Raw genomic sequence first — 14,902 nt, 5'->3', positions numbered from 1 at the left:
ATAAGGAAGGAAAAAAGTCTCTTTGATCTACTGTATCCTCCCAGAATAGGAGATTCTTTCAAGTGACATGTTCCCTTTAAGTTCCTGAGGTTAATGAAGCAAGCTCTTTTGAAGCTGGTGTCTGGTTGTATCCTACAGGCATACCCTCCCCTTTTTTTTTTGATTGGAGTATAGTCGATTTACAATGTTGTGTTAGTTTCTGCTGTACAGCAAAGTGAATCAGTTGTACATATATCCATTCTCTTTTAGATTCTTTTCCCATATAGGTCATTACACAGGCATGGCCCTTGAGACGAAGTATCTTTGCTGCCAAATTCACATGGTTTAAATGTTTTGTGGTAATTCTCCAAATAATGTAGATCCCCCCCATCCCATTTCTCTTGAAAACTGCATGAGCAGGAGAAAGAGATTAAATTTAGATTTTTCTTTTCTGGGAAAACTGACTTTTAAAAAAATTAGATTAAATTGATTTTTCAGGATAGATGGTTCAGTTGTGTATGCTAATTAAAAGGGTAGGTAAAATCTAAACATTAGAGAGCTCAACATTATTTTCATTTGGTTTTAAGGTGTGCTAAATTTATTCCTGCAAAGCTATTTCCCCAATTATGCTCTACTTAGCTTAATAGAAAACTCTTTAGCATTCCTTTGTTCATACATTAAATTTTTGCTTGAAAACTGCCTTGATCCAGCTGATGATAAAATTTTTTTCATTGAAAATTTTAATGCAGCCTTTTTTTTTTTTTTTTTTTAAACCTTGGTACATCCTTTACATTCTATTTTTTTATTTTTATTTTTGGCTGTGTTGGGTTTTCGTTTCTGTGCGAGGGCTTACTCTAGTTGCGGCGAGCCGGGGCCCCTCTTCATCGCGGTGCGCGGGCCTCTCACTATCGCGGCCTCTCTTGTTGCGGAGCACAGGCTCCAGACGCGCAGGCTCAGTAGTTGTGGCTCACGGGCCCAGTTGCTCCGCGGCATGTGGGATCTTCCCAGACCAGGGCTCGAACCCATGTCCCCTGGACTGGCAGGCAGATTCTCAACCACTGCGCCACCAGGGAAGCCCTAATGCAGCCTTATAAGCTAGTTTAAATAAGAAAGCCCTTAGAAAAGTGTTTAACTTTGATGTTTTTGAAGCAAATGAAGATAAGCAAGAATGGACTATGTCTTGGTCTTCAGCCAAAAGGGCACAGGATTTTGAGTCCAAAAGAATGGATTTGTGTCAATTCTATCGCTGACTGGCTGTGTGAACTCTGATATGTTTAACCTCTTCACACCTCAATGTCTATCTACGAGGTAGAAATGATCATTTCTATACTATCTACCTGCATAAACGTAATGAGAAGTAAATGTATAAGAAAGCGCTTTATAAATTAAAACTCTATACCAGTGGTCATTAACATTTTATTGTCTGGATTCCTTTGAGAAACTGAAAAATATATGCTTTCCTACACATTTCTCACACATACCCCAAAGCACTTAAAAATGTACTCAAAACCTTTATTTCATTTATAGTTTGGACCTGGATGGGGAGGGAATGATTTGAAACCCTGTGGTACAGCAAATGCAAGAGCTCTGGGACAGAAATGAGCTTGGTCTGTTTGAGGTTATTTGCATAAATTGCAGTATATACAGTATAAACAAGGCCACTATGTCTGAATTGTAGTGGATGTAAGGGAAGAGGTTTGAGCTGAGTTCAAAGAAGTAGACAGAAGTCTACTAAGAAGTAGATCACTTTCAGGAAAAAAGGAGACACTTGAGGGTTTTAAGCAGAGGAATGATAAAAATCAGACTGAAGTTGAGAAAGATCTGTTGTATGGAAAAATGGACTGTAGGGGGAGTAGGTTTACAGGATATGGTGTGTGAGGGATTGAGCGTCCCTCTCTGCCTGGCCCCCAACTCTAAATTTGTGGCCCAAGCAACTTGATGAATGCCTGTGACGTTTACCTACAGCAACGAAGGAAAGCTGTGGAATGCTGGAGCCCAGGTATGAGAGAGCTATTAAATTCTGTTCTCCTAGACTGTACTGTATTATGTAGCCAGCAATGACTGCCACCATTTTCTCTCCTACTTCTTAAGGATTTAAACAAAAGTAATAGGGGGTGATGGCAGCTTTGGGGCTCCCCAATCCTTGTCACAGTTATAGTATTGGGTTCTCCCAGGAAGACCAAGGGATAACACACTGTTAAGAGCTTTGCATATTACCCCCCAAATGGCCTGAATATCAACCTGTAAATATATATTTACCAGTCAGCAAAACTTTCATTCGCATTTTTTACTTACAAGAGTCTAAAGGGGGGAATTCCCTGGCGGCCAAGTGGTTAGGACTCCACGCTTTCACTGCTTAGGGCCCAGGTTCAATCTCTGGTCAGGGAACTGAGATCCCATGAGCCACACGGCAAAGCCAAAACAAAACAAAAGAAGTCTAAAGAGATTATAAATTTGATATCAGGCTATGATTGGTAGAATGTTGCTTTAGGCCATGTTTTTCCAATTGCAAAAAAAATATTTTTTTAATATGGAGTCGCTAATTTTTTTTAGACCTCAACTGTGGTGGGAGGAGTCCATTCTGAGGTAATTTAATCAAAATTAAATGCACTCATAGGAAGATATGAGTAAAATATAGTATACAATGTCCATACAATATGTATTACTAATAAAAACATTTCTGTAGTGCTTTTTCATATAAAATTAGAGATTATACACTATAAAATACCTTTTGCTATTTTATTGCAGTTTTTAAAATATTCTGCAGTTCTCTGCATTTAACACAGAAGTTTAATATTTAATGGCTTCATACACGTAGAAACTGAAGCCAGATTACTTTTGTACAACAGTGGAAACTAGGATTCCCTGTGCTTTTGTTAAATTAAAAGCATTCGTAATTATTTCTCAGAAGAGTTAGTCATTAATTAAGGTTTATGAAGTGCTTAGGGAGTGTCATAAGGAAATATACCAAGTCTCACAAGCCCTGTAACATGGAAACCTAGATTTGAAGAAATTAGTAGAATTGCCAATTTAGCATGAATCTTGATAGTTTTAAGTAGTCAATTCTGACCAATGCAGAAAGTAAAAGGAAAGAGAATCAAATTCATCAATTAAATGAAAATGCAACTGACCCAGGCCAGGTGGATACCTGTACAAGCTGAGTGAAATAGAACCCTCCAGTTGTTGCCAGGAGCTATTGATGTGATGACTAAAAACATTACCACCACCACCAGTGCATTTAAGCCTTATTCATTTAAAAAAATTGTTTGGGAAGGGAGCTTAATGAGAGTTTTCTTCTTTTTATGTTTTCATTGAGTGGTTCTAGATGTTTTGTTTTGATCAGAGAAGGCTCTCAGAAAGTTCCCCAAATGAATATTTAATGCTACTGGAAATAGGCGTGGACCACAGGCCTTTGAAAGAAAAGAGCATTTAAATATTTTTTTCTCCTAGTTATAAAGTAATACTTTCTCACCATAGAAAATCTGTAAAATACAGAAAATTAATTGTTTTTTTGTAAGTGACTTTTAATCATACCACCAAGAGATGGCTACTGTTAACAGTTTTTTCCTCATCAGCTAATGCTCCATGGTGGTAAGAACTGTGTTGATTTTAGTTCATCACTGTAACCCTACTACCTAGCACAGTGCCTGGAACAGTTGGCACCTAATTAATATTTATCCAATGAGTGAACATATTAATAGTTCCTTCTAGCATTTTTATGCATACATTAGCTTGTCTGTTAATAATATGGGGTCCATACTGTACTTTTTCACTTTTCGTTATCTCCTGAGGCTTTTCTCATGATAGCCAATATCTTTCCATCTAAAGTATGATTTTGCATAAAGCATAATGTTGCATCCAATTTCATACTTCATTTAAACATTTTCCTATGCAAATGAAATCATAGTATGTACTATTTTGTGTCTTGTTTCTTTTGTTCACCATAATGTTTTTGAGATTCATCCATACTGTTGCATGCATCAGTAATTATTTCCTTTTTATTAGCTGAGTAGTATTCTACTGTTTGGGTAATTATTGCTGTTGGGTAAAATACCCAAGAGTAGAATTACTGAATCATAGAGTAGGTGTATATTTAACTTTACAAGAAACTTCCAAAGAAGTTGTAGCATTTTACTCTCCTACCAGCGATGTAGGAGAGTTGCTCCCATCCTTGCCAACACTTCCGTGTTGAGAGTCATTTTTTAAAATTAATTGATTAGTTAATTATTTTTGGCTGCGTTGGGTCTTCGTTGCTGCACGCGGGCTTTCTCTAGTTGCGGCGAGTGAGGGCTACTCTTCATTGCGGTGCGCGGGCTTCTCATCGCGGTGGCTTCTCTTGTTGCGGAGCACAGGCTCTAGGTGGGTGGGCTTCAGTAGTTGGGGCACGTGGGCTCAGTAGTTGTAGCGCACGGGCTTAGTTGCTCCGCGGCATGTGGGATCTTCCCGGACCACAGCTCGAAACCGTGTCCCCTGCATTCTTAACCACTGTGCCATCAGGGAAGACCGAGAGTCTTTAATTTTAGCTCTTCTACTAGGCTAGTAAAGTGGTATCTCAGTATGGTTTATTTTGCATTTCCCTGGTGACTAACAATGTTGAGAATCTTTTCATTGGCCATACATATATCTTCTTTGATTGATACTGCCAAATCCCTTTCCAGAGAGATTGTGCTAATTTATAACTCTACCAAGAGTGTCCCCTTTTTGTTTTCCATTTTGCTATGTGAAAAATACCATCTTGTTTTAATTCTCGTATTTTATTACTTATGAAGTTTGGTGTTAAGGAGTGGCTCCAATTTGAGACCCAGGGACTTCCCTGGCGGTGCAGTGGTTAAGACTCTGTGCTTCCACTGCAGAGGGCATAGGTTCGATCCCTGGTTGGGGAACTAAGATCCTGCATGCTGCCCAGTGTGGCCAAAAAAACAAGGATATATCTGAGATCCGGATAGTTGGTTACTTCTTCCACAACTATTATTGGATAATCCATCTCTTCACATTGGTTTGCAATGTTTTCCTAAACTCTTTGTTTTTAGCCATCCTGTTTATGTTCTTCCAGATGGCTTTTAGCCTCTACTACGCTGCAGGGACCAATTTATTTTTGACCATTAGAAATTTGCTCTGTTTGATAGACGTGTGGAGCTCTGATTACTTCCTAAGTGAAGAACTTCCTCAGGATATCTGAACAATTCTCTTGGGTGGAAGCCTGAAGTCAAGACCCAAGAAAACAGAACCAAAATCTATTCAGCTGCTTCAGGTGCTCCTGCCTTGCTGGGATTGCTATGAATGGCCTTAGGTCAAAACTGCAAGGCATAATTCAGGGTCTGACTCCAGTGTGTATCCCCAGATCTCCTCCCAATACATAAATCTATATTAAAGGAGATTTGGTTTAACTCCTATAATCTTTTACCTGGAAGCTGTACAAAAGAACTTTCTGCTATGATGGAAGTGTCCTATTCTACCACATCCAATTAGTTAGCCACTAGCCACAGGTAGCTATCGAGCACTTATGTGGCTAGTGCACTTAAAGAAATGAATATTTTAATTTTATTTAATTTAAATGTACAGAGCCACCTATGACTACTCATTGGCCACCACAGTAACTGTTAAGACCGGTTTGCCTGTAATTTGCATATACTTCCTTGGATCTCAGTTTCAATATTCCACTATCACGGCTAAAATCAAAATACTTTTGACTTTACCAGGCACTATACTCGATGAGGGAAGACAGTTTCTATTCTAGGCTTACAATTTAAGGAGAGAAAAGGTCAGTTTTTAACCTGGAGAGGAGCCAGATTGCTGACTCTACGGAGACTTGCCCATCGTGTTCCACAGTAAGGATGACCGGGGGAGGCAGGTACTGTGTCACTGCGTCAAAGGGGAAGAAGGGATTGCTTCTAGCTGTGTAGGTGACACGCAGAACTTATGAAAAGGTCAGTTCCTTGCACAGAGGAGGTCTGGCCCAGGGGCTCCATGGAGCTGGCTGCCGTCCCCTTTCTGACAAGTGCAAAGGCAGAGAGGAGGCCACGGCGCCTAGCGGAGGGTCTTATCCACCCACTCGGAAACCGCCCCTCCCCGCGCACTACTGGATTAGAACTAGGATGGACGCGAACGTCCTTCTTACTATACTAACCGCTCTCGACAAATGTGACAACTTAAACCAGGGGTTTAAATGGGTTTGCTGACTGGGGGGAGGGTAAACTGTGGGACGGAGCCTGATCAAATTGATAACGACTCCTAGACAGAGTGGGGGGGAGACCCCGAGGAAAGGGAGGGAGGTCACCCGTGGGGAAGGTCTGGGAGGGCAAGGGCTCCCTGCAAGGTGGCCCCAAGCGGACAGGAGGTGCACTGCTCCGCCGAGAGGCTGCTGGGTCGCTCGGGCCGGGTCACAAGATGGCCGCTGCTCCACTGGGGCTTTTGGTGCAGGACCGAGGGGCCGCTGTTAGGTGCTCCAGGCCCGGGCGGCGCAGGCAGCCGCGAAGGAGTCAGCTGCAGGAGGGGCAGGCAGAGAAGGGAAAACCACTGTCGGAAGCTGAAGCGGAAGGAAGCGCGCGTGCGCGGAGGGCGGCCGCGCGGGCCGAGAGCCTCCGCGCGAAGGGTAAAGCCAGGGTCGCCGACTGCCCGGGAGTGGGAGGTCAGGCGCCGGAGCCGGCTGAGGCAGCGGGGCCGCGCGCTGGGCCGTGGCGGCGACGACGGCGGCGGCGGCGGCGCGCGGGCCGCCGGGAAGTTGGGAGGGCGGCGAGCGGGAACGCGCGCGCGTGCACGCGGGGCCGGGCCGCGCACAGCCGCGGCGGCTGGGGTTGCCTCCCTCAACTGCGGTCGCGGGCGCTCGCGATTCCGCGCCTCAGGAGGGAGCGGCCGGTGGGCCCGCATCCTGTCCGTGGGGTTCGAGGCCGGGCTGCCGCGGCCGCCTCCTTCTGGTGCCTGGGCCGCCCTGAGGAGCCGGGCCGGGGCACGGCTGACTGACCGGCCCCGGGGAGCCGAGACCGCTGGAGGCGAAGGCGGAGGCGCACGTCTGGCGGTCTCCTGGACCGGGAGGAGGCCGAGGGGACCATGTCCGGGAGGAACCTCCACCTCTCCACCACCGAACGCGTCATCAAAGGTGCCAAGCGGGCCGGGCCTTCCAGTCGACCCGCGGGAAACGGCCCCCGGCCGGACGAAGGCTCGGGGCCGGAGGGAGGGAGCCGAGGACAGGAGGCGGGAGGGCGGCGGGGTCCCTGGCGGCGCCCATCCCGGAGGAGGACCTGGAGGGGGTGTGGGAGACGGGAGGCCGGGATCCCCACCGGGGCTCCCCCCGCGGGGGCGCCGGGCGTTTTCTGTTGCACCTGGACCAGTAGCTAGCTGGAGATTGCTTATTTATCTCCCGTAGTGTCGGATTTCCAGGCAGGGTGGCGATTTCTTCTCCCACCACCCCCAAGGAGTCTGGATCCACATATTTTTAAAAAGAAACGATTCCTCTTTTCTAGGCTCTTACCTGGGGGAAGCTATCTAGGGTGATGTGGGTAGGGAGTTGAGTAGACGCTTGCAAGTCAGATCTTTCTGCCGCTCCTCTTCTGTAGGATCAGATCTTTCTTGCAACTTCCCCACCCTTTTTTAAAGGATGGATACCACGTACCTTTCAGCCCACTTTCTTCAGATCATCACAAGTCACTGCTGTTAGTAAAAGAAACAATATAGTGAAATAAATGCAAATAAATTCATATTGTGAAATTTGAAAGGGATCTACAGATCTCTTGACATGATTGTTGGTGTTTTATTTTCCTTTTGGCCATAGAGACTTGGAAAATGATGTTCTCTGTTTCAGATGTCCAAAATACACTAAAGTGTTCCTTACTAATACATACAGGGTTTTACATTGTAGTTGTTTCTGCCCTTAAGCTAAGAATAGTGGTTTAAACATAACCACTAATTTATGTGCCTCTTTTGTTCAGACATAAGACAAGTACAAGTCTTCTCTCTGAGTTTTAATACTCGGTTTGAAAGCACTATTTTGTAAGAAGGGAATATACCGAGACCAGGTGTGTTAGTGACCTCTGAATAAAGGGGTTAGTTGTAAGTGGGGAAAACTATTAAAATACTTTTATTTTTTCATTCTGGTAATTAGAAGGAGAAAGGAAACCAGGATTGGTGACAAGAAAACTTTTTTTTTAAGTGGAGAAAAATTATTGAATGTTCAATGAAGGGAGAGAATTTTAGTGTATAACAGGGTTTTTCCCCCCCCCTAAAAACATTAAGCATCATAAATGTTGATTGTCTGCAATATGTAATTTTAGTGTGTAATGTAGTTTTCCCCCCTAAAAAGTCATCATCATAAGTGTTGATCATAAATGTTAATTATCTACACTATACAATATTTACTAAATGTAATGAGGTTTTTGAGATTTATCTACTCAGCATTTGTGTGGTATCATTAGGGATTTAAGAGAATTGTTCATAGAACTGACAGCCCTTTAACTGCTAAATTCTTTTGACCATTTTAATGTCAGTCTTTATAGTATATAACCCATGAAGAGTATATAACTCTCTCTTAAGATTCAGAATCTACTAAACATAATCTTTTTTGATAAATCAAGGTCATTTTGTACATTAATTTCTGTCCTATGCAGTTAATATGGCTGGTGCATTCTGCTGTATAAGGGTGTTGGCAGTTTCCTCCTGTGCTAAAATGACTCCTCACTGCTGTACCAGTTTAGTGCTTTTGTCTGTTCTTAGTTTATCTGCTGCAGTACTGCTCTCTATCTGTCAAAATATGCCCTTCTAATCTGCCACTTCTAAGCTGAAGTAGGCAGGGAAACCAGATAAACCAGAATAGTGTGTCAAGTCAGAATAAATAGGATCTGAGTGAAGCTTAGTGGTAGTCCTCAGACCTTCATGAATCTCAAATTCTGATCGCCATTGTAGTATGTAATTTCTACCGTAACGTGCCGTAAGATATCAAGGAAATTTTTAAATGACCCTTTCAGACCCTTACATATAAAAGTAAAGTAAAATAAAATGTAGCTAAAATGCAGGTGCTGGCTTATTGCTAGGCATGCCCACAGTTAAGTGAATACCCTCATAGTCTATACGATTCAAATTTGTTTTTTGGTGAAATTTTATAAATTACTGCATATGATAAGATTACCCTTAAAAAAATGAAACATAAATGATTTCAAGCGCTTAGAATGTGTGGATTTGTCTCGTATGTAAAAACTTTAGTATAAGAACTTGAACACAGCAATTTTGGCTTCTTGGTGACGTAAGTTGCTTTTTTTCTGGGTTTTCCTGAGTTTGAAATATTGAGGTTTATTCTAAGAAAGTAAGGTGTCACTGTATATATAGCTAAGGTCCTGTTGTACTGTACTGGTTTCTAAATCCTGATCTAATGTTATCTTTTCTGGCCAGAGTTGTTTGCATTTATTCACAGCTGGAAATCTTTTTCAGAGGTGAGACCACACCCCAGTTATTCTTGGTTTTGTCATTTCCTGTTAACTTTAAGTTCTACTTAATTGTTTTGCTTGAGCAAATCTTGGAGAAGAGTGGGTGGGTGGGAGTGATTTGTATTTTGTGCCTTTTAAACAGCAACCTTCCTAAAATGAAGGACTAGATTGGAGGTTTTACTCCTACTTTTCTGGCTTACTTGTGACCTTGCCTTTTTTTTTAACCTTGCCTTTTTACTTAAACTCTCTCTTTTTTTGCTTCAATAATCTCATCTGCAAAATAGGGTTAATAATACCTTCTTTGTCAAGCATCTCAGCCACACAAATAACATAACGGATGTGAAAAGCTTAAGACAAGGTAGTATTATGAAACATGATAGTAGTGTGAGAATAGATCAGCTACTTTACAAGTGGATAATAGAGAAATCATTAACATTCAAAAAATATCAGAATCAGAAAGCATATGAAATTATAAGTTAGGAAACTGTTCCCAGTCAGGAAAATACCTCTTCTACAATATAAAGGATATCTGGGTGGAATCCCATGGATAACAGCGTACAAACCAATAATACAGTCTGTCTAGTACTTCCCTGGCAGCTGGTTTCTTCTCTAGCAGTTGAAGGTATTTATTTTGTGTTTAAAAATATAAACATTCTTATGATTTCCCTCATTCATTAAATGTTTATGGAGAGCCATTTGTAATGTACTCCCAATTGGTGCTCATTTGCTTCTTCTTTGTTTTAAAAATTAAAATTTGTGTGAGCCTCCAGAACAGTCCATATACACTGGGGGCATCACTACTCGTATCTGGAGCAGAAAATGAGAAACTCAAATAATTGCATTTTGAAAATCTTTCGGCTTGATTTTTTTTTTCTGGTTTCCAAGTTTCTTTTCCTGTTTGAAGGAATTTTTTTTCTTTGACAGTGATTTTTATAAAAAGTTTATTCTTGTAGGCTGAATCTTTTCGGAAGCAACAAGGAAATTTCACTAGGCATTACATAACAAATATAGAGAATCCATTGTCTGAGTTTGCTCTTTGGTGGCCGAATGGGTTTTTTTTTTTTTCCTGTAATTTTCTGATTATTTATTTATTTATTTATTTATTTATTTATTTATTTATTTTTGGCTGTGTTGGGTCTGAATAAAGGGGTTAGTTGTAAGTGGGGAAAACTATTAAAATACTTTTATTTTTTCATTCTGGTAATTAGAAGGAGAAAGGAAACCAGGATTAGTGACAAGAAAACTTTTTTGTTTTCTTCGTTTTCTGTGCGAGGGCTTTCTCCAGTTAAGGCAAGCGGGGGCCACTCTTCATTGCGATGCGCGGTCCTCTCACTATCGCGGCCTCTCTTGTTGCGGAGCACAGGCTCCAGACGCGAAGGCTCAGTAGTTGTGGCTCACGGGCCTAGTTGCTCCGTAGCATGTGGGATCCTCACAGACCAGGGCTCGAACCCGTGTCCCCTGCATTGGCAGGCAGATTCTCAACCACTGCACCACCAGGGAAGCCCCGGCCAAATGGGTTTTAACAGAAGTCAGACTTCTTTTTTTTTTTTTTTTTTTAAATCATTGAATTGTGCACTTTATTTATTTATTTTTACTATTTAAAAATCTTTATTCAAATCAGATCTATGCTTATTATTTACATTATCTTTCATTTAGGATTAAAATATAATATCCATCTGTAGTTTAAATCATACTTTTAGCCCTTTACAAAATACGAAGTTAAAGTTGTTATAGTTTAAAACTGAATAGAATTGGGGACATTAGATTTTTAAATGAAAATGAAAAATTATGATACATTAGAACATTCATGTACACATACTAGACAAAGAGTGGTAGAACAAGATAAAATATAGTAATTTTCTATTTTTTCTTGTGGCTATTTTGTATATATTATAAATCACATACTTTTAATAAGCATTTAAATAAAACTTTCAATTAATAAATCAAATGCCAAATGAAGGATTACAAGAAAAACATTTTCCTGAACTTTTCGCTTACTTAAACTACATGTTTTCCTAGGTTAGAAATTATCCATATTTAGAATATCTTAAAGTATAGATACATTTGATCCCCATATGTTAAACACTGTACAACTGGAAGTTCTCAAAAAAGAGGTAAAGAAAAAGAAAGAAATGGTACTCTCAATTTAGCTTCCCAAGAGTTAGAAGGATGCCCAGTCTGTGCTTAGTTGTCTATATATGAAACAACAATGTTCACACCCCCTTCTTCTTTGTTTATATTCTTGACATTGTTATGATTTATATTACCTGTTTTCTTTCAAGAATGGAAACATCGGACTGCGATCTATCTTCTTTATTAAAATATAAATATTTTCTAGAATATGGACAGATAAGTTTTAATGACAAACAGCAAAATACAGCAACCAATATTCAGTAGGTATTCTGCCACTTAGTGGAGTTTTTCAAGAAAGCAATTCAGTACACCTTCTCAACTTACAAATGTATGTGCACTTTATTTTTATTTATTTTTAAAATAAATTTATTTATTTTATTTATTTATTTTTGGCTGTGTTGGGTCTTTGTTGCTGCGCGTGGGCTTTCTCTAGTTGTGGTGAGAGGGGCTACTCTTCCTTGCGGTGTGCGGGCTTCTCATTGCGGTGGCTTCTCTTGTTGCGGAGCATGGGCTCTAGGTACGCGGGCTTCAGTAGTTGTGGCTCGCGGGCTCTAGAGCGCAGGCTTGGTAGTTGTGGCGCACGGGCTTAGTTGCTCTGCGGTATGCAGGAACTTCCCGGACCAGGGCTCAAACCCGTGTCCCTGCATTGGCAGGGGGATTCTTAACCACTGCACCACTAGGGAAGCTCCAGACTTCTTTTCAGGAGGATGCTGATAGAGTTCTCCCATTCTCTTGGAATTCAAATGTAGAATGTACTGCCATTTGTAGCACACATTGAAGGCTGCTGGTTCTTTAATATCCTGGCACTCGGAATAGTGTGGCTATAGCTTTCTTAAAAAATTTTAGGAAGAGTAGTATGGACAGAAATGGTTATTTCCACAAGTATATCCTGAACCCCATTTCAGTCTCTGGTACCTATACCTCATTTATTTGCCCTCTGTCCCCTCTCTCCATTTTTCATATTATGAGAATGGATTTACCAAGGATTAAAAAAATTTTTTTTCTTTTAAATGTAAGCTTAACCCTGCTAATTATAAAATTTGAAAGGCAAAAGGGAAGAAAACAAAGGCTTCATATTCCTTCCTTCCAGAAACTACTATTCTTAATACTTTTTGTTACTATACTTTCATTAATACTTTTCAATACAGTTGACCCTTGAACAATACAGGTTTGAACTGTGGGCCCACTTATACGTGGATTTTTTTTCAATAGTAAATACTACAGTACTACATGATCCAAGGATGGTTGAATCTGAGGATGTGGAACCATGGATAGGGAGGAACTTTGGGTATGGGGGAACCACCCATGTATGTACAGAGGGCTGATTGTAAGATGTACTTGGATTTTCTACTGTGTGGAAGGTTAGCACCTCTAACCCCCTTTTTATTCAAGGGTCAGCTGTATTTCCATCTACTGGTATATTTTAAATTAAAAGGAAAATGGATGACATATATTAAACCTTTTATTCTGCAAATATCTCATATTATTTTAACATAAATATTGTAATTTTACCTAAATTCTTTCATATTGGTTTCAATCAGCATGAAAATGATTTGAAAGTGCTTGTATTCATATTTTGGTCCTTTATATTTTCAATCATTTGATACAATGCCAACCCAGAAGAAACATTTTCAAGTATAAATATTCAATGTGAGCAAGTCATATAGCACACATCTGTTGAATTTGTCAACATTATTTAAGTTATACTTAGTTTACCATTGTAATTAACAACTGCCGAACTATAATATTTATTTTTTTATTTTTTTTGGTGTATACATTTCTTTTTTTTTTTTTACATTTTTACTGGAGTATAATTGCTTTACAATGGTCTGTTAGTTTCTGCTTTATAAGAAAGTGAATCAGCTATACATATATGTATATCCCTGTATCTCTTCCCTCTTGCGTCTCCCTCCCTCCCACCCTCCCTATGCCACCCCTCTAGGTGGTCACAAAGCACCGAGCTGATCTCCCTGTGCTATGGGGCTGCTTCCCACTAGCTATCGGTTTTACATTTGGTAGTGTATATATGTCCATGCCACTCTCTCACTTTGTCCCACCTTACCCTTCCCTCTCCCAGAGTCCTCAAGTCCATTCTCTAGTAGGTCTGCGTCTTTATTCCCGTCCTGCCCCTAGGTTCTTCATGACCTGTTTTTTTTTTTTTAGATTCCATATATATGTGTTAGCATACGGTATTTGTTTTCCTCTTTCTGACTTACTTCATTCTGTATGACAGACTCTAAGTCCATCCACCTCACTACAAATAACTCAATTTCGTTTCTTTTTATGGCTGAGTAATATTACGTTGTATATATGTGCCTCATCTTCTTTATACATTCATCTGTCGATGGACACTTAGGTTGGTTCCATGTCCTGGCTATTGTAAATAGAGCTGCAGTGAACATTGTGGTGCATGACTCTTTTTGAATTACGGTTTTCTCAGGGTATATGGCCAGTAGTGGGATTGCTGGGTCATATGGTAGTTCTATTTTTAGTTTTTTAAGGAACCTCCATACTGTTCTCCATAGTGGCTGTATCAATTTACATTCCCACCAACAGTGCAAGAGGGTTCCTTTTTCTCCACACCCTCTCCAGCATTTACTGTTTGTAGATTTTTTGATGATAGCCATTCTGACTGGTGTGAGATGATATCTCATTGTACAAACTATAATATTTAAACACTGGAAATTGATGCTCTTTGAGATTCACACCTCTGAGTGAAAGTCTCAAACCTCAGAAAGGACATCTTAATTTAAACACTTAATTTTTTTTTTTCCAAGCAGGAATAAGGTGTTCTTTTTTACCCATATGATAATGGTTGTGACTGAAGCCTTATGTATATCAGCCATTTGGTAATAAAGCTTTCTTCCATAAAGTAACATTATCACATTTTACTGTAAAATTAAAAAAAAAAAAAGCTATTGGATTATTGGAGAGACAAGTGCTAAGGACTCATTACTTAAAGTGAATTAAAGAATTAACACAGGGGACTATATTCAATATCCTGTGATAAGCTATAATGGAAAAGAATATGAAAAAGAATATATATATGTATAACTGAGTCACTTTGCTGTACAGCAGAAATTAAACACAACATTGTAAATCAACTATACTTCAATAAAATTTTTTAAAAAAAGAATTAAACACTTTTCCTAAGCAGTATTTGGTAATAGAGTATTTTTCCATTAAAGTGACATTTTGGGGAAAAGCTAATTTTTAGACATACGTCTATGAGAGACAGAATTATTCAGCTAATTCTCATATTTGTGGTCATTTCAGAGCTTTGCTGCTACTAATGGCAATAAAGAGGTGTCTTTTAATCTTTTCATCCTTTGGTGCAATCACTAATAGAATATAACACTCTGTTTTAAAGTTTTCAT

The 14,902-nt window shown here is 40.1% G+C and overlaps 1 protein-coding gene across 7 annotated transcripts in view; it reads left to right on the top strand.

Moving 5' to 3' along the window:
• The first annotated feature begins 6,346 nt into the window (after positions 1-6,346).
• PPP3CC (protein phosphatase 3 catalytic subunit gamma) overlaps positions 6,347-14,902 on the top strand; it is an 88,809-nt gene continuing 80,253 nt past the window's right edge. For 2 of the 7 annotated variants that reach the window (XM_082402598.1, XM_082402599.1), the window contains exon 1: positions 6,348-6,571. In XM_082402598.1, the coding sequence (XP_082258724.1) occupies positions 6,367-6,571 (205 nt within the window). In that variant the 5' untranslated portion in view covers positions 6,348-6,366. Of the gene's footprint in view, positions 6,572-6,714; positions 7,076-14,902 lie in introns of those variants that run through there. The other 5 variants (XM_082402602.1, XM_082402601.1, XM_082402597.1 and 2 more) reach the window with 4 other exon arrangements.

This window comes from Balaenoptera borealis (genome assembly GCF_965194805.1).
Source record: "Balaenoptera borealis genome assembly, chromosome: 8".
Lineage (NCBI taxonomy): Eukaryota > Metazoa > Chordata > Mammalia > Artiodactyla > Balaenopteridae > Balaenoptera > Balaenoptera borealis.
Note: the sequence above shows the minus strand (reverse complement) of the source record. Positions and strands in the feature narration are given on the sequence as shown.